This window comes from Pseudopipra pipra, unplaced genomic scaffold (genome assembly GCF_036250125.1).
Source record: "Pseudopipra pipra isolate bDixPip1 unplaced genomic scaffold, bDixPip1.hap1 HAP1_SCAFFOLD_357, whole genome shotgun sequence".
Classification (NCBI taxonomy): domain Eukaryota; kingdom Metazoa; phylum Chordata; class Aves; order Passeriformes; family Pipridae; genus Pseudopipra; species Pseudopipra pipra.
Window position 1 is genome coordinate 19,327 of NW_026990836.1, and position 21,251 is coordinate 40,577.

Consider the following 21,251-nt stretch of genomic DNA (forward strand, 5'->3'; position numbering starts at 1 on the left):
GTTGCATCTGGGTGTGCCTTCTTCAGTGTGGTACCAGAGGCTGGTGGTGGTGGTAGTTGCAGCAACAGCCATTCCTATTTAAAACATTTAAAAAATCTTCTGTACTTGAGCAAGCTGTATTTTAACAGCATGAATGTCAACAGCTAGCTTTTGGTGTATGGTATATAATTATGAAGCAAAGAATAGTGACCTCGGTCCCTTATATTTTATTTGTGATTATGATTGAGCAGTAACAGACCACTGAAACCAGACCCATGGCTGTTTTGGGTGGAGAGGAGAGGTTTTATTGTAGCATTTGCTTGAAGGCCTTCAGAAACACTGCAATTTTTTTTCCTTTCTTTCCTTCCCCTTCCCTTATTTCCTTGAGTTAGTTAAACCACACTAGACAAAAAGTTTATCTGTGGGTAATACCTTAATACCTTTGGCAATGATTGTGCTATCAGGATGGTTTAATTTTTTACATAGAACTGCTAAGTGAGGGTTTTTTTCTTCAGACGTCTAGACATCTCTGTCAGATCACATAAAAGCAGGTCACTGTGACAGGCTGGGTTACTGCTTTTAACCAGATATATCTTGCATCCTGACCTTTCTAAAGCAAGCTCTCCTGTGTCCATGCTGCAGGTGTGGCTTTGGAGGAGCGCTGGAGCTTGGAGGGGCTGGGAAGGAGCACCTTACAGCACACTGGTGCCATCTGATGGTAAGCTTTCCCAGCAGGTTTTCCCCCTTTCCATCAATGTCAACAAGCTTTTATTTTTTTTTTGTGAGGGTCAGGTGAGATGATGTTAGTTATGTGGTTTTATATATATCTCCGAGAAATAGACATACTATATTAATTTTAAAAATCTAGAATGTTTTTTGTATTCTCCTTAATTCATCCTGTGTTTTAAAAACAGGTTTTAAATTAAACCACAACCTACAATATGACTTTTTTACTTAGTTTTCTTTTTTTTTTTTTTATCCCCCAGAAGTAACTATTAATTACAGACATGGTCTTCCTGTGATAACTCTTATGCTGCCCTCAGGAAGTGAACGCTGTCAGTTCACTGTTAAGCCGGTGGTGACCACTGTAGGAGCATTCCTGCAGGATTTGCAAAGAGAAGATAAAGGAATTGAGAGGGCAGAAGTCTTTGCAACAGGTATCTTATATTTGTTATTCCCCAGAATAAATACATTGCTTTTCAAATGGACTTCCCCTCTGAAGCACAAGTTCAGTCTTCCATCAGTTTTAGCATTGTTGCTGTTGGGGTAGCTCTTGAATGCTTCTGGATTTTATTGTGTTTCAAATTTAGTATCTGAGTCCTCTTGGAAAAGCTAATTAAAAATTAGAAGTTTAGCTTCTCTTTGTAATGCTGTCTTTAAATATGTATCTCTCTTCTGATCTCCTTGATACCTTTTTCTTTCCTTATCCTCCATGATCCTTCATAAAGACAACCTCTTGGGCTTTTGAATGTGATGTCTGCCAGTTGTTCAGTGTTACCCAGAGCTGAAAGAATCCATTTGCCTTACTACAAACTTGAACTCATATGAAAGAGCTAAGCAACCAGATAATGAGTGCAATAGTCAAGGGCAGCTTTTGGAGTCTTTGGGGACGTTTCATTCATCAGCTGGAGTACAATGCTTTGGGGCCCTTGGGTTGAAAGGAAAGTGATTGCTAGGGTCGAAGGCTAACTGATATTTTTGCATTGATGTCCTCTTTCCTCCTTGTAGCATACTACTTATCCTGTTGTCTCAAGTCTTTAGATAATTATCTCAAGCTCTACTCACTGTGTTCTTTTGTTCTGTCTCTTTGGTTTTCCTGTTGATAAAAATTAACATCCAGTTAGTTCACCTGGTTCTCCATTTTATTTCCAAGATGATTTGTCTTTTGGTGGTGCTTTGTAGTTTTTCCACAGCAGTTCTGAAGAGTCTTGCAATTCCTGTCTTGGTACTAGAGAAGGACTCAATCTCAAAAGTAGAACTGGGATATAGCTTTTTGGTCTGAATCTGGTAGAATAGGGACTTGAATTTGACTTACTAAAAGCATCTATTTTGCTCCTTCCCTGCTTATGCCTCTAGAGAGAAAGAAAAGAAAAAAAAAAGATAGCTACATTCCTATGGGAAGATTTATATTCCATCAGGTAACACATAAGCAGAAGAAAGGATGGGGTCAAGGAATGCTGGTTGAAAGTTTCATAGCTGGGTGCATTCATAACATTCCTTTTCTTTCTGGTTGATAGTACAGAGGGCTGCAGAGACTTTTAAGGGAACTGAAAACAGACTGATATTCCCAGAAGATCAGGAAGCCAGATATATAGGAGAAGCTGCTTTATTTGCCTTTGAGAGCACATTTAGTAAACCAGGAAAATATCCCATAGAGCCATTTTTTTTATATCCTCCGGAGCAATGGAGATGCGATGTGTGTGGATCCCAGTGTGTGCATGAGCTTCAGGAGCTTTATGTACACAGGAACTTTGGTGGTGTTTTTTCAGATTTTTTAGGGTCTGTAAGGCAGCAAAAGTAGAAAATTCTCTTGAAAAAGATAATTTCCTAAAAGACTCTTATCTTCAGAAGCCACTAACAAATGCCTGTTTTCAGCAGCTGGCCTTCCCCTTAAAATGGAGGTTTTCACTACAAAGGATTTCTTAACTGGGGGGGAGACAATACATGTGCCAGCAAACAGTTAACCTCTGGGTACTGCTATTATGCAGAGACATCCAGGACAGGAGTATTTGTCATTTACTGTGGAATCGAATTCTTCTGTGAATTACATGCTTCACAAGTGACTGATGTTTGCACTGAAGCAGGAGTAGTTAGCTTTTGCTGACATACCACAGAAGAATGCGATTCAGCAGTGAATCACAAAGTCTAGCATTTTTGGCACAGACAGGCAGCAGATTCAAGAGTGAAGAGGAATTTGGGTCGTTTTCACCTGTCTCATCTGTTTAAACATGCACCTGTCCACCTCTGACTTTGGAATAGAAACATTGTCCAGTTTGATTAAAATAGTGACTGTCAAACAGTTCTCTGCTCTGTATTTGTCAAGTACTGGGCAATTGTAATGTTAGAGAACAACTTAAATGTTTAATTTATTAGGAAACTGATACTGTAAAGAGAAACTATTGGTCAAGTACTGAGAGTTGATTTTAAACATTTATTATTAAAGACAAATTATGAAGCCTTGATTTAATGCAGACATTTCTGTGCCATTTATCCATTAAATGAAAGCTAACCTTAACTGAAAGTATCAGTGCTGTGTATGATGACTTGCTTTCATTTTCTCTGGATTTGATTTTGGTCCTGCAAAACTTAAGTAGGCAAAAAAATGACCCTTTGTCCACATCGGAACACTTGTGTTTAGGTCTAGGATTGAAAGTAGCCTTTGCGAAAAGCCTGTGGGGAATTTCTTAAATAAAATGCCTCCCTTTCCCCAAAACTTTTCTTCTTTTCGGTTAATAAAAGGTTGCACAGGTTAATAAATCGGTGGTGTTTCACATCCAGAACAAAGAATCTGTCTGGCCCTTTTTTTGAAAAGGAATTTTTGCTTAAATGTCACTTCATAAATGTCACCTTAACGAGCTGTGATGCTTTATTACACTGTAAAAGAAAAAAGAAATGAGTGGATGGGCACATTAAAATTTCATATTTTGGATTGAAAGTGATAGCCTTCTGGGTTTGCTTTGCCCACACAGAATGGATGGGCGAGCCAGCTGGTGCATTAACTCGCAGAGCTCAGCAGTCTTAGCCTCAGCAGATGGGGCCTGAGGACAGAGGTCTGGTGAATAAATAATCAGAGGTGTGGAGTCATCTGTGGTGCCTTTCTGTAGTGGGCATGATGGGGGAGCTGGGAAAGTAGCACTGTGACAAATATTTACATACAAAAGTCTTGGTATTTTGTACCCTGTTCATTATTCATCTTGGGAGTAAAGCTGCTGTTTTGCGCCGCTGCTTTAGCTCTTGGCAGGGACAGGGGAAGATGCCCATTTTTTGTATGGGAAATGAAAATCAGGTCAAACAGTTACTGTGGAGCAGCTGCTCCATGGGGGTTTTCAAACCCCCATACCACAGTGATGTGTCCAGCAGCAGTGGTGTGGGCTCTGCAGGTTCTTGGACCATCTGAACCCTGGTGTGCTCTTGGCATCCACTGTTATGTGTTCGTGCTAATGAGTCCAGAAGTTCCTTTTCAGTAGGAGCTGTAAAATGGCATGTAAAATTCATGGGGTACCATTCATATAATTTTTTGCATCAAAAAGAAGTAGAAAAGTGTTCTCCAGAGCTATGCCTCTGTGGCTTCTGGTCTGCCTTTTACTGGACAGTGTAGCTATCTAGTTCTTACCTTCCAGTCACTGATAGCAAAACAGAATGATTTTAAATACCCTTAATAAAAATCTGTACACCACTATTGATGGGAATTGCTCCTTTTGACTTGAAGAGCCTGTTTAAGTAAAGACATAAATCTGTAACTGAAGATGAAGTCTTTGAAGGTCTTTTAATTGCCCAAAACCCCAGTAAAGATGCAAACTTGTGTGTGAGTGGAGAAACAAAAATGTAGATCCTTATGTTGCAATTTGTTGCTGGTTTATTCAGAACTTCTTTTTCTTCTGCCCTCACCAATGGGTCTATTCTAGTCCTAATCACAGACAAGAAAATGCAAGTCTGCTTATAGTAGGGACAGGTCTGAATGATACCAGTGGAGAAAGCATTCAGGTACACTGCGTTGGTGTCGCAGAATCACTGAATATTCTGAATCGGAAGGGACCCACAAGGAGCATCAAAGTCCAGCTTCTGGCTCTGCACAGATCAAGCCCCAAGAATCACACCATGTGTTCCTCCTTAATGTTTAGTGTTAGTTACCAGTTTTTCTGAAAGTACAGTTCCCTTCCAAACATTATTAATGAAGAACTGTAGCACATTAACTCTTAAACATTAGCAGGGTTATCTGCTAATGTTTAAGACTCCTTATGGTAAGTGATCTAGAACTTAAATCTTTCTTCTGCAGATGGTAGCAAAGTCTCTCATGCAACCTTGATGGAGGTCTTACTGATGAATGACTTTAAACTTGTTATCAACAACACAGAGTACAGTGTGTCACCTCCTGTAAAAGGTAAGAGCAATCCTTAATAATGGATTATCTTTAGTGAAAGGCATGGGAAGTCTCAGAAAACTGGAACCTGTCTGGAGAAAGGTATTTCTATTTGGTTTTGGTTTTTTACCATTGGACAGTCCTGCTTTTGGGGTTGGAGGTAGGGAGAGAATGAAGAAGAGTGAGTTCTTGAAATGGTTTATGTGACAAATATTTTCTTTCAGATAAGCTGAATAGTGAGCATGCTACTGAAATGGAAGATATCAAATTCTTGGTTCACAGACTGTTTGTAGCCCTACATTTAGAAGATCACCAGATCAGAAAAGAGAGAGAATTGCTACAGAAAGTGGATCACCTCAAAGAAGAGCTGTTGCCCCTTGAACAGGTTGGAAAGTGGAGTTACTTCTTTTTTAAACTCAAAAGCATTTCCTTTCATCAAGAATAAGCTCTGTAATAGAAGAAAATCAGCATGAATGGCTAGGGTGTATCTGGTTTGTTTGTTATATAAACAAATGTCAGCTCAAATAGAATTCAAATTATTTTCAATTCAGTTCTTTTCCCTCCTGTTTCAGGCATTCACTGGGTAGAAATCACAACACCTGGAAAAAAAGTTGTCATGAACAAGCCTTAGCATGGCTAGTATTGAGGTTGAAAGGCCATTTAGTCACCTGTTGCTGGAGAAGTTCTGAGAGAAAAACCCAGTAGTGGGGTTGACATCATCTGTGGCTTAGGCTAGTGGACAAAAGGACTCCTGCTTTATGAGGACCAGCCTCAGTGTTACCCAGAACTGCCTAGAATGGTAAATGCAAAACCAGTAGACATAGATCCCTAGTAGTTGGAAGGACAAATTTAAAAGCAGAATTTCTTGGTGCACAAAGGCAAGAAGATCTGGTTGCTCTTGGATTTCAATTTTTTTATTTCTTAGCAGGGTAAGTCAGTAAGAGGTGTCAGTAAGAGGTATCAGTAAGAAATCCTGAAAGAGGATCTAGCCCAGCAGGAGAAAACATAGTTGACGAGCTGCTTATCAGAGGAGCACTCATGTTTGCTTTATTTCTTTTCCTTAGATGAAAGCCAGAATCATAAACAGTGCAGATGCAAAAACCTCCAGGCTTCTATGGGTTGGCTTAGCTCTGATGTCAACTCAAGGGGGAGCGTTGGCGTGGCTCACGTGGTGGGTCTATTCGTGGGACATCATGGAGCCAGTCACGTACTTCATCACTTACGGGACTGCCATGGCTTTCTATGCCTACTTTGTTCTTACTAAGCAAGTAAGTCCTTTTCTTGTAGTGTCTGGAATAGTGAAAAGAAGGAAAACTGACTCTGAAAATCACAATGTTTGGGCTCTGATGAAAATAGAATTTAGTAAGTAGCCTTGACATCAGACAAGGACTTGTTTGATCCGTAATGGGGCTGGATACAAACATTACATGATGCAAAATCAATCCAGGTGCTGTTACACATGAACTGCAGACCAGCTGCAGAGCATAGCTACTATCTGTAAGATTTCATAATCTAGGGAATAAGAAGTGATGAAAGAAGTCTCTCCTTTAAAATATTTGTGGACCACTTTGCATAGTAAATGGAACCTTGCTCATTGCTGTAAAGGGAGAGCAACTGCTAATGCTGTGACAGTTTGTGAACACTGCCTTACAGAAGAACATCACTGAACAGCAGCTTTTATTTGCTGGAGTTTATGTATAAACAGTGCAGGGTACCAAACCATTTGGAACTCTGGCAGTTGCATTACTAAAATATGCCTTATTTAATGCCTGAAAAAAAGCTGTTGCTTTGTTCTTCATAATCTGACTGCTTTTCTGTGACTTTGAATGAATGGAGGTAAATCTAGGACAACTGAAGTGGAGCAGGAAGCAGCCATTGTGTAGAAGAACAAAAGCTTGCTCAGATCTTAACTGACCTTCACAATACAGACTTGTGAGACTTCTGTGAGACTTTGAGAAATGTTTCTTTTTCCTATTTTAGCTCTGTACTTTACTCTCAAAGTAGGCATATTGATGTCAAACTTTCTGTGATGCAAACCTTTTATTGTGGAGGTGTTGTGGAAGAGTAGCCAACACCTTCTTCCATAATACCAGTGGATCTATAGACCTTGTAAGACACTAGGTTCATTGAGTGAGAAAGGGGGATATGTCTGTTCTTATGAAGAGCTGGCTCTAAATGTGAGTTTTATTCCTTCTCACTGTGTTTTAAGAAGGACTAAGGCATTCCTAATTTTTGTAAGTGAGTAGATAAAGAGATTACTACTTGGCTCTTTTGAAGAGCTGCTGGTGCCATAAGACTTTCAAATAAGTCTGTGAGAAACAGTACCTGAACTTCCTCTGACTCCCTGAAGGTTGTGTCTGTTTACTCCAGTGGCTCCAGTCATGAAGATCATGCTGTGTCTTTATTACAATTGAAAATTCCTTCAGACATGATAGAAATGATTCCAACCATGTGTCTAAAAAGTCCTTATGACCTGTAATAGCATAGCTTCATGTGTAGCCTCTTTACAGAACATAGGTGTGTGTTGAACTAGATAAATATTCCTGAAACAGGCTGAATTTCTAATCTTCTGACCTCTACTCAGTTTTCTTGATAACCCCAAATATATGTCCCCCTTCCTTCACCAGGACTACATTTACCCTCATGCCAAGGACAGGCAGTTTCTCCACTACTTCTATCGGAAATCCAAAAAACAGCATTTTAATGTGGAACGATACAACAAGCTCAAAGACGACCTAGCAGAGGTATTTAAACACAGTCCTTGAATAATGTGGTAGCTTCTGGCTTAAGACTTTCTCAGTAAACTCTTAGCTAACAGAAAATTGACCTCAAGGTTTGCTACTTACATTCAAAACAGTGTACTGTTTATCAGCCAGTTTCAGCTGTTCAGATAACCATTCAGTGTTTGCCATTGACGTATAAACTACTCCAGTAAATCATCAGAAAGGGAGACCTTCATTAATTTATTTTAAAACAAGTAAGTCAGTTCATCAGCCTATTTTCTGCATATTCTAATTAATGTTGCATTTTTTAACCATTTTAATAGACTAACTGCATTGCTTCTGGACACAGTATTTTTGCTGCACTGCTGTGGTAAGAGTCTCTTCCCTTCCTTGGAAGGAGATTGTCTTGCAGAGTTCAGCATTTGACATCATAATCCTATTCCTTAGGTAAAAGGCTTAGTTTTACAGAATATGAGCAACTGGATGGAAATTGTGTGTACGTAGGAGAAACTTTTTGGCCTTCATGACAAAGTCTAGCAGATCTCTCACTCCTCTGTTCTCATTCTTCCATCCCATCTTGCCAGCCTTGTGTTCAGTGTCTTGTAAAAGAAAATGGGAACTAATTTTAGTTCAAAACCCATAGTTCAGGATGTAATTTCAATGAGCCACATATGACATAAAGCTAAAGTTTGATGCTTTTTCAGTGGCTTGTGAGTATGAACTTTGTAATTGTGATTTCAGGAAAATAATACTTTGGGGTGTGGGTGAGTGGGTTGACGGCAGGATTCATGCTTCTCTCTGGAGACTGGCTGAATGCCCTCAGCAGGTTTGTAAATGTTCAGCATCCTCCCTTTGATTTGCTTGGTTTCTTGCCTAAGACCAGTGCCTTGTGAGAAGACAAATGTGTGAAAGAGGAGAAAACAGAGGGCTGCAGAAGGATGAACTCTCACTCTTTCAATAATAAACTCTCACTCTTCCTTGTATTCGCAGGCAGAAGAATCCCTGAGGCGTCTGCGCCAACCTCTGCACCTGAGGCTTCCCATCCAGGAAATCAATGACAAGGACTAACTTTGTTTTTGTATATATTGGAGTTGCCCTTTCAAAGCTGATATAAACATTTAATTGAAATTGAAACTGGGCATTTGTGACCACTATAGTTTTGAAAGTTGCATTAAATATCTATTAAAATGATTTGGTCACTTGATGATTTTGGTTTATTTTATTTTATTTTTTTTTTTCAAAATCTTCAAGATATTTTTCAAATTTCATTAGTACAATGGAGGCATTCTGACTGCTGGTAAAATGACAGAGATGCTTTACAGAACAAAGGCTGTCTTTTTAGTACCATGTACTATGAGCAGTTGCTCACAGAATTCCTCTTGCATTGAGTATTAAGGATTCTTTTCCCTAGCTCTTTGCATTGACTGTTGGTGTAACACCACTGATGAAGGTTAGACTTGATCTACAGGTAAGCTTTTTTTAGTAAATATTGCTGGAAGAACAAGGCATCTCAATATAAAATCATTTATGTTGCACTTTATTGAAAAAAATTATCAAAACATTCAAACATACATGATTTATGTAAAGCTTAAAAGTAGACATAGTAAGATTTAACATATGTGGTTCGGACCATAGACTGAACTAAAGCAGAGGCAGTAAACCAATTATTTTATCCCCAGGAAAGTGGATTAAGACATTTTGCTCAGTTTGAGTTCTCCATTGTCCCTCAGGGTTAAGTGTATGTACCAATAATATATAAAAAAAACCAACACCAAAAAAACAAAGAAAAGAAATATTCACTTCTAGGCAGTATCATAGTCAGTGTCACTGCAATTGCTGATGCAGCAGTAGTAACAATCCTATGGTGACTATGACTTGTATGTACACGATGACAGAGTATGGCTGATCTTCTCCAGAGCCAAGAGGAGGAAGAAGCTGATCCAACACCAAGGTCTGAAGTATGAAGGTTTGCATAGGTTATATTTCGCAGAGCTGCCTAGAGATGTCTAGCAGCTTTAGCTTTAGAGGTACGTACAAGGCAAGCTTACCCAAAGTCAAGCTAAGGTCTCATTTCACTACTGCTTGCTTTTCTCCTGAGGATTCAAAGCACCAGCAAGCTGTAATTGTGCCCCAAACGTAAATGATTGTTATAGGTTATAAACCCAGGAGTGGAATATTTCTTCCCCTGCTCTGGCTGTGGGAAGAATGGAGTTCAAATAGGAAGGGGAAGGAGTTTGGGATTTCGGTAGCTGGCCCGGCTCATGGTGGGAGTTGCTGGCTGCCCTCACACAGCTTTTGCTGAGCTCTTGCTCTGGGACAGAGACGGAGGAGAGTCTTGCGTGCGTGCTTTTGGAGAGGAGGCCTGGAGACCGGTCTGTCTGGCTTCCTGCCCTGGTCAGCCCTGACTGCTGGCCTCGACTTGCAGGCAGGCTGTCTTTGTCTCCAGCCCGGACCTGCTGCGTTCTAATTGTCATCTGAGGACAACAGTGAGTTTTGTGGGGATGAACTGTTTTCCTTTCCCCCTTTCTTCCACTGGGGGAAGGGTCCCCATTTTCTTTTCGGCTTCTCCCGCGATCCAAGACCAACCCCCAGACCCCTTCCCGTGTGGTGACTGCCAGAGCCCGACAGCGCCCCCTGCAGGCCCCCTGCAGGCCAACACCGAGCACTGCAGGCCCTGCACCTCCAGTGACCCAACAGCGCCCCCTGCCAACCATGATTAGAACTGCGCTGAAGGACAGAGAAGTGTTCAGACTTTTCTTTTCTTTTGTTTGAAGGGGACTTCTGGGTACGGCACTATTGTTTAGTTGTTTTTATGTTCTGTTACTGTTCTTGCCAACATACATATATCTTTTAATAAAGGAGTGGTACTTCTTCCTTTTTTTCCACACTTCCTCGATTAAAGCCCCTTAATTTTTTGAATTTACAATTGCTGAGAGAGAGGAGTTTGGTCTGTCTCATAACTCATCCTCTTTGACAAACATTCCAGTCTCTTCAAACTGAGACGATGATGTTCAAGTAAAAAGAAACCCTTTATTAATTAACCCTATTTAATTAACCCTATATTAATGCTACAACTGTACTCAAGGAATTAAATTCCTTTTTAGTGTTGAGAGAAAATAATAAAAAATGTCCAAAAAGCTCAATAAAGCCACAAAAATTGCAACGTGGATGCTGCTTCCACAAATCTAAAAAGATACCCTACAAACTTATTCCCTATAAAGTGTGCTCTTGGAGCAAGATAAGTTAATCTAATGCAACATTAGAAATGTTTTGGAAGTAGTAAAATGTGCCATAGTTAGATGGCAATTAAGCAAAAGGCTTTTTACAAAAAAGTAATCTAGATACCAATTTCAATAAAATCTGAGCACCTTCTTAGAGTTTTGGACCAGTCAGCTTTTCCCAAATTCCCTGAGCTGTAATACTAGCTTTAAAATTGCTTTAAGATTTTAGAATCTATTATGTATACGAACTATAATGTTTGATTCCAGTGATTTTGCGAACAATCTTGTAGAGTATTAGTTTCCTGAACTAAGATGGTGTTTTCATTTCTGCAGCAAGTAGTAGTTAATGGTCATCGTTGTTAAATAACAATCTACTGAGATTTTGGATGAAAATACAATTTTTTAGTTAACATTGAGGCAAAACAAGGAATCTGTTTTTTTCCTATAGCATTACTGTCTCTGCACACATCCACTTTGCGGTAAGATACTTTCCTGTTAACGACAGTAAGAAGCTCTGTGAACTCCAAGGAAGACCCGTGCTTCCGAAGCGTTTCACACAGATCTTGAATGTACCAGGAGCCATTTACAGTCTCACGATGAGAATAGTAGCCTAATGTAGAACAGAAACATAAAATAATATCTGAATGTAAGTAATGTGATGACTCTTGGAAAAATATTTATGAGAGTTACTGTTCGCTACCATCTGTAAGGGATTACTAATGGGTATAAATCTTACTTTGCCAATTACGTAATTTCACTGGAAATCGTAGATGGGAAATGGCTTTGAGATCACTTATAGTGCTCAGCTAAGAGGAACGTGATTCAGGGATTGGTAGCTCACAGGACTGTATCTGCACATTACAAGAGAGCACATGGGAGTGAGGACAAGAGAGAACAGCCATATAGTGCAGGGAAAGTTATAAGCCACCAGAATCCTACAATCGTGGAATAGAAGGGAATGCGTGCTATCAGCAGACAGCTCAGCAGGAAGATTGATGAGAATGTTTGTTTCTGTTTGGCAAATAACCTGCAACCTTGATAGTTTATTTTCACTTTTCCTTTAACATGTCAGGTTCTTTCAGACAAGTTGTCACTTATCAGACATGTAAAACAGATGACCTGGAACTGTTCTCATTTTTTTGACAGCAAAATGAAGAATGAATGAAGTTTTAGACATTAGATGTAAAATATTAGAACTTACCCTGCGCTACAGAGTAGCACATGATAAAGTCTGCACCAGCGGGCAGAGTATAGACACCAGCTGCATCCACTTCAGTCTCATTGACAGTGGATTCGTTGCTACTGTCTGTTGAATCATGAGCAATAACTGGATCATCATGTTTATCACCTCGACATGCCTGTTGGTGAGAAGTATTGTTAGGCTTCCACCTTTGCTAAAGTCACCTATGCTTAACGTGATACTTCTGAAGTTAACCAGAGGGGACTTCAGTTAGGTGTTCCACATTACCGTGAGTCTGGATCACAAAGACCCATTTACTTCTCTATCAGTTAAAATATTGGCGATGAAGTCCATTGAAAGCCCTGAGATGATCTCAGAATCACTAAGACTGCCAAGGTTTGCTCTACAGCAGGCTACCCAGGACAATGTGCAGTCAGCTTTCAAGTATCTTCATAGATGGAGACTCCACAATCTGTCTGGGTGACTTCTTCCAGTGTTTGACCACCCTCACAGTGAAAAAGTGTTCTCTTGTGTTGAGATGGAATTTTGTATGTTTTAATTCATTCCGGTTGCCTCTTGTCCTGTCACTTGAGCACCACTGAAAAGAGCCTGTCTCCCTTTTATTTATTCCCTCCCACCAGACATTTATAACATTGATAAGGTTCCCCTGAGGCATCTCCTCCAAACTGAACAGTCCCAGCTCTCTCAGCCTCTCTTCCTATGAGAGATACTCCAGTCTCTTAATCATCTTTGTGGCCTTTTGCAGGACTCACTTCAATAAGTCTGTATTTTTCTTGTACTGGAAAACCCAGAACTGGATGCAATACTTCAGATGCAGCCTCACCAGTGCTGAGCAGAGAGGAAGAATTGCCTCCCTGAGGCAATCAGGCAAGCAGGCAGCATTGAATTAATGTTCTGAGCACAGCCATCATTACATGCTGTCACACTTCTGCTCTTAGTTGTCTCAAATGTGTTAGATGAGGGAGGGTTTTTTTGTGAGAAGTCAGTAAGTGAGCCCAGTATTGTCAGTGATGCAGGAAGGCTACACATGGAGCATAAGGTGAGAACACGGTCAAAACATAAAAAGTAAGAAGCATTACTTAAGAACTACCACTAAAAAGAGAAAACACAAAAAAAATCTTTACAGTGATGAAGTTCCATATGGCTGTTTCCTCTAATTTCCAAAGGTAAATGCTGTGCCAGTTGTTCTATAAAAGAACTCAGCTGATGAACTAAGTTAATTAGCTTTTTGATGAGTATATGTTATAGATGTTTCCAAGTATTACTTAAAATTGAAATATGAAAATATTTTTCCATGTTTGGTTCCACGTTAAAAATAATAAAGGAAACCTGCATGACTCCTAATGAAAGATGAATTAATGATGTGCTGATTCTTGCAGCAGCCCTGTGCCTAAGGAAGCTTTCATTTGGAAAAAGAAAAAAGATAATACTTAGGATTACTCTGTAAACAACTACAATTACAATCTACTGAAGGCCAGGTTCATATATGAGTTTGCTCTGGATAAGCCCTGCATGATCCCATGACTTTGCTTTGAACAAGAGGCTTGAACAGAGACCTTCTGAGGTGCCTCCCAGCTTGCGTTATGCCATGAACCAAGATGTGAAACAGGAGGTTACATATGGGCTTTATTTGACTTATCACAAAAAGTATTTTTGAGACAATAAATCCTTAAATTGATTCTTAGAGTCTACAGAGATGCCAGGTATTGGTCATAAACAAAAAAAACAAACAAAAAAATCACTACCACCACAAAAACCAACCAAGTAGTCCACAAAAAAAGAAAACGACCAAACAGAAAAACAAAACACAAACCCCAGCTTCAGTAAGGATCAGTTAAAGGGACTTGCCTAGAAGGAAGCAATGAAGATAGAGGTTTGATAGCCTTCTACAGTCTAGTGAGGTGTGAGCAGTAGGAACTGAGCTGAGACCTTCCCCAAAAATATGGCACTGCCTTCTCTGCCATTAAATATACACTGACAGTCAATCTGACATGGGCTTGATTTGTGTTTCTCTTCATAAAATTACTTACTAAATACAGCTATAATCATGATATTAACACTAGCGTACATACAGGTTTCTTAAAAAAGAAGACTCCTTGTCTGAAATGTCTTTAAGGAAAAATTTCCCTTGTGGAAAGACTGCATCAGGAAAACTGACATCTGTATTGCAGAAAAACACAGGTCAGTGTTAAGTCCACTGAATTCAGAAACAGACATCTTACCTGAATGATAAATATCTTTGGTTTTCCTACTAGACTCCGGCACTTGTCTCCTCTGAACATGTCTGTGATTGTCTCAATTTTGATTTTGGCATCATATGCGTAAACATGATCATTCTCGCCATGACTCAGGAACACACAAACAAAGCAGTCAGCATTACTGTGGTCATCCAGAGAGGCTGAAATAGTCAAAATGACTAAACAGTCATCCTGAGGTTTAAAAAACATTGTACATTTGTATCATTTTTAATCCCTGATCAGTCCTTTTCAAATGAAAGCTATTTTCAGATAGAAGAATACTGCAGATTTGAAGGTGCATTGATTCAACATGGCTGAAGGGCCACTAAATGTAAAAAGAAGAATGTTAACAACTTCTCCCAGCAGCAAGTACTTTCTTTCATCTTTTAGTGACTTCCTTAGTTCTTCCACAGAAGTTTCCCTTACACTGCAATAATCTGCAATCTAACCTTTAAGTCCTTCTAATATTAAAGAACTTCCTTGTGCACAAAAACTGTTTTAAGTTAGATAAATAGAGAGAATGGAAGAAAAGATACCTGGAAATTCTGCTACAAATACTTAGACATAATCAGTGTATAGTCTCCTACCTTCATAAATTTCCTGCAGCACGCCTTCTGCTTTCAGATCATCAAAAACTCTGACTTCAAATCCAAGGTCTGTCAAACTATTATTAAAACACATCAGTATTAGTACAAGTCTTGCTCAAATTATATGTCAGTTGCTTTCCCTCTCAGAGAATAAATATTCATGTTTATGCATTATTTATGAAAAAAAAAACCCAAGCTAAAGTTGATTTTGAACTCAAACCAGTGTCAAGTACAGGTCTAATACCTCAAGTTACTTCAAAGAGTTTGCCCAAAGAAAGCTCTGGACTCACTGAAATCATAGCACTTGTGCCAGCAGTTTCTGTGATGTAGGGAATTTGCCCTAAAGCTTTTTCATTACAGCTTTCTGTACCAAAGTTGCAGAGATGCTTATGTCTACAAAATCTTTTGGTCTCTACTTAAAACACGAGATTTAGGTAACTGCTTATTTGACTATGATTTCTGAAGTTTAGATTTTTTTAAGGATGAGCAGAGAAACCAAGTTTCTTACCTGCGTTTCAGATTGTTTCTGTCTGCTAAAGTCCCACGTCTGTCTGGCATTTTTAAATGCCAAAAAAAGTGTTCATGATTGAAGATTAATGCAATTCCTCTTCTTTGATGGTTCATTTTGTACTGCGCTGCAGGATCATGTGTTTGCCTGTTGCCAGAGATGGAAAACATTCTTGATAAATGAGTCAGTGGCTAACTGAATTAACTTCCTGTATTTCCACAAGGTAAGAATTTTTAATTGACTAGAGATTTGGAGGAGCCAATTTCAGAAGACAAGACCTCAAAATGTAGAATATTTTAGGAAGACCCAAAATCGCTAGGTCTTTTTTAAAAGCTTGGGCATGTTAAGGGAATCAGTAAAAACAAGTGTTGGGTGTTTACTGTGACTCCACCAGATAGATTGAACAGTTTCTCTGCAAGGTATTTGTGTTTTCTCTCCTCAGGAGGCTGTCTCATTAGTAACACAGTAACACATATAATGGCACACTTTAGGCATGGCTCCAATTCTCCATGTTATGTGTTCTGCTAAATATTATTTTAGCATAATTGGATAGTACACATGTACTTATTTGGAATTGTAGCTGTCTGCGGTTTGCTTCAAGTTCTTCTAAGTAAATCAAGTGCTACATAATAAGTAATAGACTATAAACTGATGGTGATGAGGTGCTAAGAGTAGTGTATCTTGCAAAAGGAGAACAAATGTTTATTGTTTACCCTAAGAAAATGAAAACTATGATAATACAACTGTTCATCTAAGTTTTTAGCAACCAGCCAACAAAATCTGAAGGCTGAAGGACAGAGGTGTTCTAGAGGACAGAATAAATGACCTTCCCAGCTTCTAAGTAGAGGACTATATCAGAGCAACAAAAGCATGGAGTACCTGTGTGTTTGGGAGTAGCATTCAGCAATGTTATTGGTTTATGAACAAAACACAATATAGAAGCGTGTAACAGCATGCTCTGGACTTGGTTGTGGACCCACAGTCATGCCAACATTTGGATCCAGAAGATCGTTTCCAAATGTTGACATGGCTGTGTTGTGGGAGACAAAGCAGACCATCTTTCTGCTTCTGAAGACAGTAATTGGTGCAGAAAATGAAAAGTAAAACACTTCTGGTGACACCACTGGTAATAGACAAGGACAGAACAGGTGTACAGAATGACAGTCCAGGTCATGCTGCCCTAGGAATGGCTCTAGTCAGAGCCATTTTTGCCATGTTACTGTTTTTTTCCTGCTATAGAATATTCAGATTTGGTGCAATTAGTGGAAGAAATTGGCTAGAATATTTGCCTGCAGACACTACTTAAAGATCACAGTTTGTCAGCAAAATGCTTCATTTCACAACAAAGTTATAGTTATCCATAAACTATTTCTGTTTCTCTACTTCATTATGAGAAACTCCTTAATGAAATATCTTTTGGTAATGACTACATAAGAATTCAGAGAACAGGAATTTTGGATGACTATTTAAAGTCTGGGGGTTTCAACAGTGTTGGTTGGATAACAAGTATAAGAAGTTGGGTGCTTTATCACACTCTCCCCAGTTTGAGTACTTAACATGATAAAAAGCAAATATTATAAACTTTAGCCTTGTAATTATGAATGGTATTTCACCTGTGCCAGTACCAGAATTTATTCAGATTTTGGCAATTTCTCTTCTGTAGGATTTGGCTAGATGCATGGCTGGTAGGGATTGTGGACAGTCAGGTCCCTGGATCCTGTGAATGACCATTAAAAGATGATTCCCTACATAGTTCTTTCTCTGCTCAGTTGTATTGACTGAATGGCTGAGGCAAATAGAGTTATCAGGCAGGTAGTTTATTGTTTCCAGGGCTAGAAGACGTTGCAAGGTGGAATAGGAAAAATCAATGGAATCGCTATCCCATGGTCTCTTTTCCCCTCCTTCTAGAGGAATATATTCTTGTGCTACATTCTATTACTTAGTCTGTCCAAGTGTTCCTTAGATTGTGATGGTATTTTTGACACAGTCTCTGCACATTGCCTACCATAAAACAAGTCCACTCCTAATAGTCCCTTCCACATGCCTTCACAATAAGGGCGCTTCTGCATCTGGTGTAGCTAAAACTAGAAATGTGTTCTGTAAGTTGGTGGAGTTGAATTGAATAATTCCATCATGTTCTTAAAAAAATCAGAAAACCCTGCATTCAATGATTTCAATGCCATGGGCCATCTCTGTCTGCCACCAGAACTTTACCTTGTATCGAATGCATCTACTTCTGTGATGTTCTGATTTCCATCTGTTAGAGATCAAAAAGTGATTTAGCTGCAAAATCATTCATTGAACAGAAACAATTTGAATTTATGCATCCAGCCTTAAAATTTAGCTGTTCATGTGAACCAAAAGCTCCTTTACACATCAGGTAAGTAGGCATGCAGTTAAACAGCTTCATTAGCATTTGTCCGCACCCACAGCTTTTGGAGGCTGTTCTGAAAGTTCTGACTCTCACAGTGTGAATTTTAGATGGTCAAGATGTGCGTATTTTCTGTCTGTGCATCTGTACCTATATAGGCATAATTCAGAGATCATGATTTTATATAATTAACTTGCTGGCTGTATTTTTTAAAAGAGTCTCTAAATAGTTACGATGTTATATTATTTAAAAATACACTACCGTTTCTTTTATTAGCAATGCTGCTTTTATTAGTAATGCTGCTAATTCAAAGCTGAGCATTCTCTTAGAGGCTGGATGCAGCACACGAGTCACAATAGTAGTGTAACAGTATGTATAGCTAATGCCAGCGGACATAAAGGTAACAGTGTGGGAACAATGGGGAATGTGCACATCTTGGGAGTGTGCAGAACTACAGACCTGCAGATGGTTAGGCCAAAATATTTATTCCTTTCGCTTAACCAGTGGGCTATAAAATCACAACTTCTACTGGTGGAGACTAACACATTATGAAAACTATATACTATACTATACCTGTGGTAGATAATATAGGTCTGCTATCCAACTGGACGTGGCCTGCAATTAGAAGAGGAGTCACATACACATATATTTTACAAACTGCTTTGTATATACAGCATTACCTTTTCATATCTGTTTTTCACATGTTATTAAAGTCTTTTGCAAAACTAACATAGCTCTGTGTTGATAGAGGAGAAAAGTTCATAAAGACACCAGAATAAACTTGCAGAAATCTGGACTTGGCTTTAGAAGCTTAATGTTGAAGACAACATTAAGCACAGGAAAGTAGAGGGGTGGCTCAAAGGACTAAGTGTTACTCTTTGAATTTGAGCTTCCCACTGGCAAATATCAATCAGCTGTGGTGTCTTACAGTTACCACTCCTATCCTGAATGCACAAAAAAAAGCTATTTCTTTTGCTTGAAACATAACATGGAGGTCAGACTAATGATAGAATTGCTAAAAAATGAGTGTTGAAAGAACTGCAACAACACCTGTGCCTGTGTTGATAACAGGAAGGCAGAAACCTTAAGAGTGCATCTGCATGTTAAATTTACACTATATTTTTGCATATGTAACTGAGATATGGTTTATGCTTTTGCCTTTACCTAAGGAGAGGGGGGCAAGGCACTCCCCCAAAAACAAATCATAAAATGTTATAGTCATCAGACTATAACAGAAAATACTGTAATGTGGACAGAGGAAGAACAGAATTCCTGGGCCGAAGGAAACTAGGGAAATAACGGTTTTCCTGTTATTCAGATTCCGTGTAGTCAGTTCCTAGTCTGTAGCTTTTCAATGCCACTCTCATATTGCAGCTTCATTCAAGTAAACACTACTTGAATTACCATGATTCATGAAAAGTGTTCTGCTTGTCTTACACAGCCTTGTTCTAAAAGCTGATTGCTCTCAATGGGACTACTTGCCTTAGATCTCTCCTTGCTTCAGAGGAATCAAAAATCAGGTATGCACCCAACCCCCGCAGTTTTGCTGCCCTCTCTTCCCTTGAACTCCTCTTACACATCGGCGATCTTCCCCCTTCCCTCGTCCTGCTGCGGGACTTTCCCCTCCGCAGGGTGCGCTGGACTTTACGTGCAGATCCATTTCCGTGCACATTTATTTCCTCGTCGGCCGCCGCCGTCTTTGGCTCCTCACGTCCCACCTTCCCCGTTCCCTTCCTTCTCGGGACGGAAGGGAGCGAAGGCCCCGCTCCCCACGAGCGCCGGCAGAGCCCTCCGGGCAGCGCTGCCACGCCACGGTGCCCGTGGGACCCCTCTCCCCCCGGCCCCTCGCAGGCACCCCGGCATCCCGCTGGCTCCGGCCGGAGCCCGCACCCACCCACCTGCCGGCCGCTCCGGCCCCGACATGACCGCGGACAAAGGAACTGCTGCTGGAGCCGAGCCGAGCCGTGTCGTGTCCTTCCTTCCCGTGCCGTGCCGTGCCCGGCCCGCCCCCTCCGTACGGGGGCGGGCGTTTGTCGCCCTTGGCTCCGGCCGCCGCCTCCGCAAGAAACGGGGCGAGTGACGGGGGAAGTGTCCGTCGGGCGGGACGCGGCCGGGAGAACCGAAGGGTGATGTGTAAAAGTGTGCCCTGCGTTACCTGCGCTCCTGTGACGGGCACCTCAGCCGCCGTCCTTGGGTAACTGCACCGCCGTAGACAAAATTATCGTCCTGAAACGTGGTGAGAAGCTCCTTTATTTATTGAGATTTTTCAAAACTGCCCTCAAGGCCCCCTTATGGGGAGCTTTCCTTTCCTGTAAAACTCCTGCTCCTCAAAATGCATTTTCTCTATTCTTACATCAGCTCTCTGACGATTTCAGAATTGTGACGAGTGTGACAAGATATTGAAGAGAATGCCGAGGTATCTTAACAAGTGCCGATATTCCCAACTAGTTAATTATATGGACTTACTGTTCGCTGGATCAGTTGCGTAAGACACAAGTCTCTAAACTAAAGCCAATGACAAAAAAAAATTTCTTCTGTATAAGAGCTTTACAGTTTTGTACAGTGGAGAGAATCTGAATTTTCTATCCAGCCTGTTTCTAGGCAGGGTCTAGGATAAACTCGTGTGCGAATATGCACTAGAGATTGCTCCTACAAGCACAAAAGCAGGCGGATCTAGAGTGGTATTTTAAGCATTTTTACCCAGTCCATTTGGTTTGGTTTTCCACAGGTTTCTTGCATGGGTAAATCTTTTAGACAAGATGTGTCCCTTTTGGTTGAAGAAGCCATGGGTATTTCTAATTACCATTGCTTATTTTTCCCCTTGTTTCGACTTGTTACCTTCGGTTTGCCAGTGGGCAGCTGGATCAAGATAAAACAGTTGCTTAAATTGGCTTTGTGTTTACTTTAGTTAGAACATGATACTATTGTAAGAGTTTTGCATCTTCCACTGTGTAACATTTAGACTCCTATCAAGCAGATTCATTTTTTTTTGCAATTTCTAATCCCAGCTCTCTCAGCCCATGCTAGAGAATCCTGTGTGAAGTAGCAGCTGTAAAATCTTAATCTAGGACTTTGTAAGAGCTTTGTGTTCAGCAGTTTGAACTCGTATCAGCCATGTTCCTCAGTCCAACAGTTTGCTCAGATTGTAACACCACAAACTTTTTCTCTGCTTTGTTTTGCTGCAGGCTAAGAGCCCGTCAGACACCATGTTCAGATGACTCACCAGTAACTTGATTGCAATGTATGAAGCCTCCGGTAGCGTCTGGCTGGTGTGCGTTACATGCAAATTTTTTGTTATACATGCCTATACATGTTTTGAAACACTTTCAGATTGTTGCAGTAGC

At 40.1% G+C, this 21,251-nt stretch overlaps 2 protein-coding genes across 4 annotated transcripts; one reads left to right on the forward strand and one right to left on the reverse strand.

The window, feature by feature from the left end:
- The first annotated feature begins 554 nt into the window (after positions 1-554).
- On the forward strand, positions 555-8,986 carry LOC135408350 (calcium uniporter regulatory subunit MCUb, mitochondrial-like). Of its 2 annotated transcripts, XM_064643545.1 has the most exons (7): positions 556-697; positions 966-1,136; positions 4,976-5,080; positions 5,284-5,444; positions 6,124-6,327; positions 7,687-7,803; positions 8,773-8,986. In XM_064643545.1, exons 1-7 carry the CDS (start codon positions 613-615, stop codon positions 8,848-8,850), a joined length of 921 nt encoding a protein of 306 aa, XP_064499615.1. In that variant the 5' UTR covers positions 556-612; the 3' UTR covers positions 8,851-8,986. The 2 variants fall into 2 exon arrangements, with proteins under 2 accessions (XP_064499617.1, XP_064499615.1); XM_064643547.1 differs by lacking the exon at positions 4,976-5,080 and having other exon boundaries at positions 555-697.
- Positions 8,987-9,303: 317 nt separating this feature from the next.
- On the reverse strand, positions 9,304-19,905 carry LOC135408351 (caspase-6). Of its 2 annotated transcripts, XM_064643548.1 has the most exons (9): positions 19,806-19,905; positions 18,481-18,522; positions 17,751-17,793; positions 15,537-15,683; positions 15,029-15,105; positions 14,427-14,602; positions 12,205-12,361; positions 10,409-11,613; positions 9,304-10,378 (listed from the first exon to the last, which is right to left on the reverse strand). In XM_064643548.1, exons 1-8 carry the CDS (start codon positions 19,828-19,830, stop codon positions 11,375-11,377), a joined length of 906 nt encoding a protein of 301 aa, XP_064499618.1. In that variant the 5' UTR covers positions 19,831-19,905; the 3' UTR covers positions 9,304-10,378; positions 10,409-11,374. The 2 variants fall into 2 exon arrangements, with proteins under 2 accessions (XP_064499618.1, XP_064499619.1); XM_064643549.1 differs by lacking the exon at positions 17,751-17,793 and having other exon boundaries at positions 19,806-19,857.
- Positions 19,906-21,251: the final 1,346 nt, after the last annotated feature.

Excerpts from the sequence above, each read along its gene's own strand:
- LOC135408351 (XM_064643548.1), bottom strand. The coding sequence starts at position 19,830 with ATGTCGGGGCCGGAGCGGCCGGCAG. Across the intron at positions 15,684-17,750 it reads GTAGATGCATTCGATACAAG|GCAAACACATGATCCTGCAG; the intron begins GTAAAGTTCTGG and ends CTCTGGCAACAG. Across the intron at positions 12,362-14,426 it reads CAAAGATATTTATCATTCAG|GCATGTCGAGGTGATAAACA; the intron begins GTAAGATGTCTG and ends TCTCACCAACAG.
- LOC135408350 (XM_064643545.1), top strand. The coding sequence starts at position 613 with ATGCTGCAGGTGTGGCTTTGGAGGAGCGCTGGAGCTTGGAGGGGCTGG. Across the intron at positions 5,081-5,283 it reads TGTGTCACCTCCTGTAAAAG|ATAAGCTGAATAGTGAGCAT; the intron begins GTAAGAGCAATC and ends ATTTTCTTTCAG. Across the intron at positions 6,328-7,686 it reads ACTTTGTTCTTACTAAGCAA|GACTACATTTACCCTCATGC; the intron begins GTAAGTCCTTTT and ends TTCCTTCACCAG.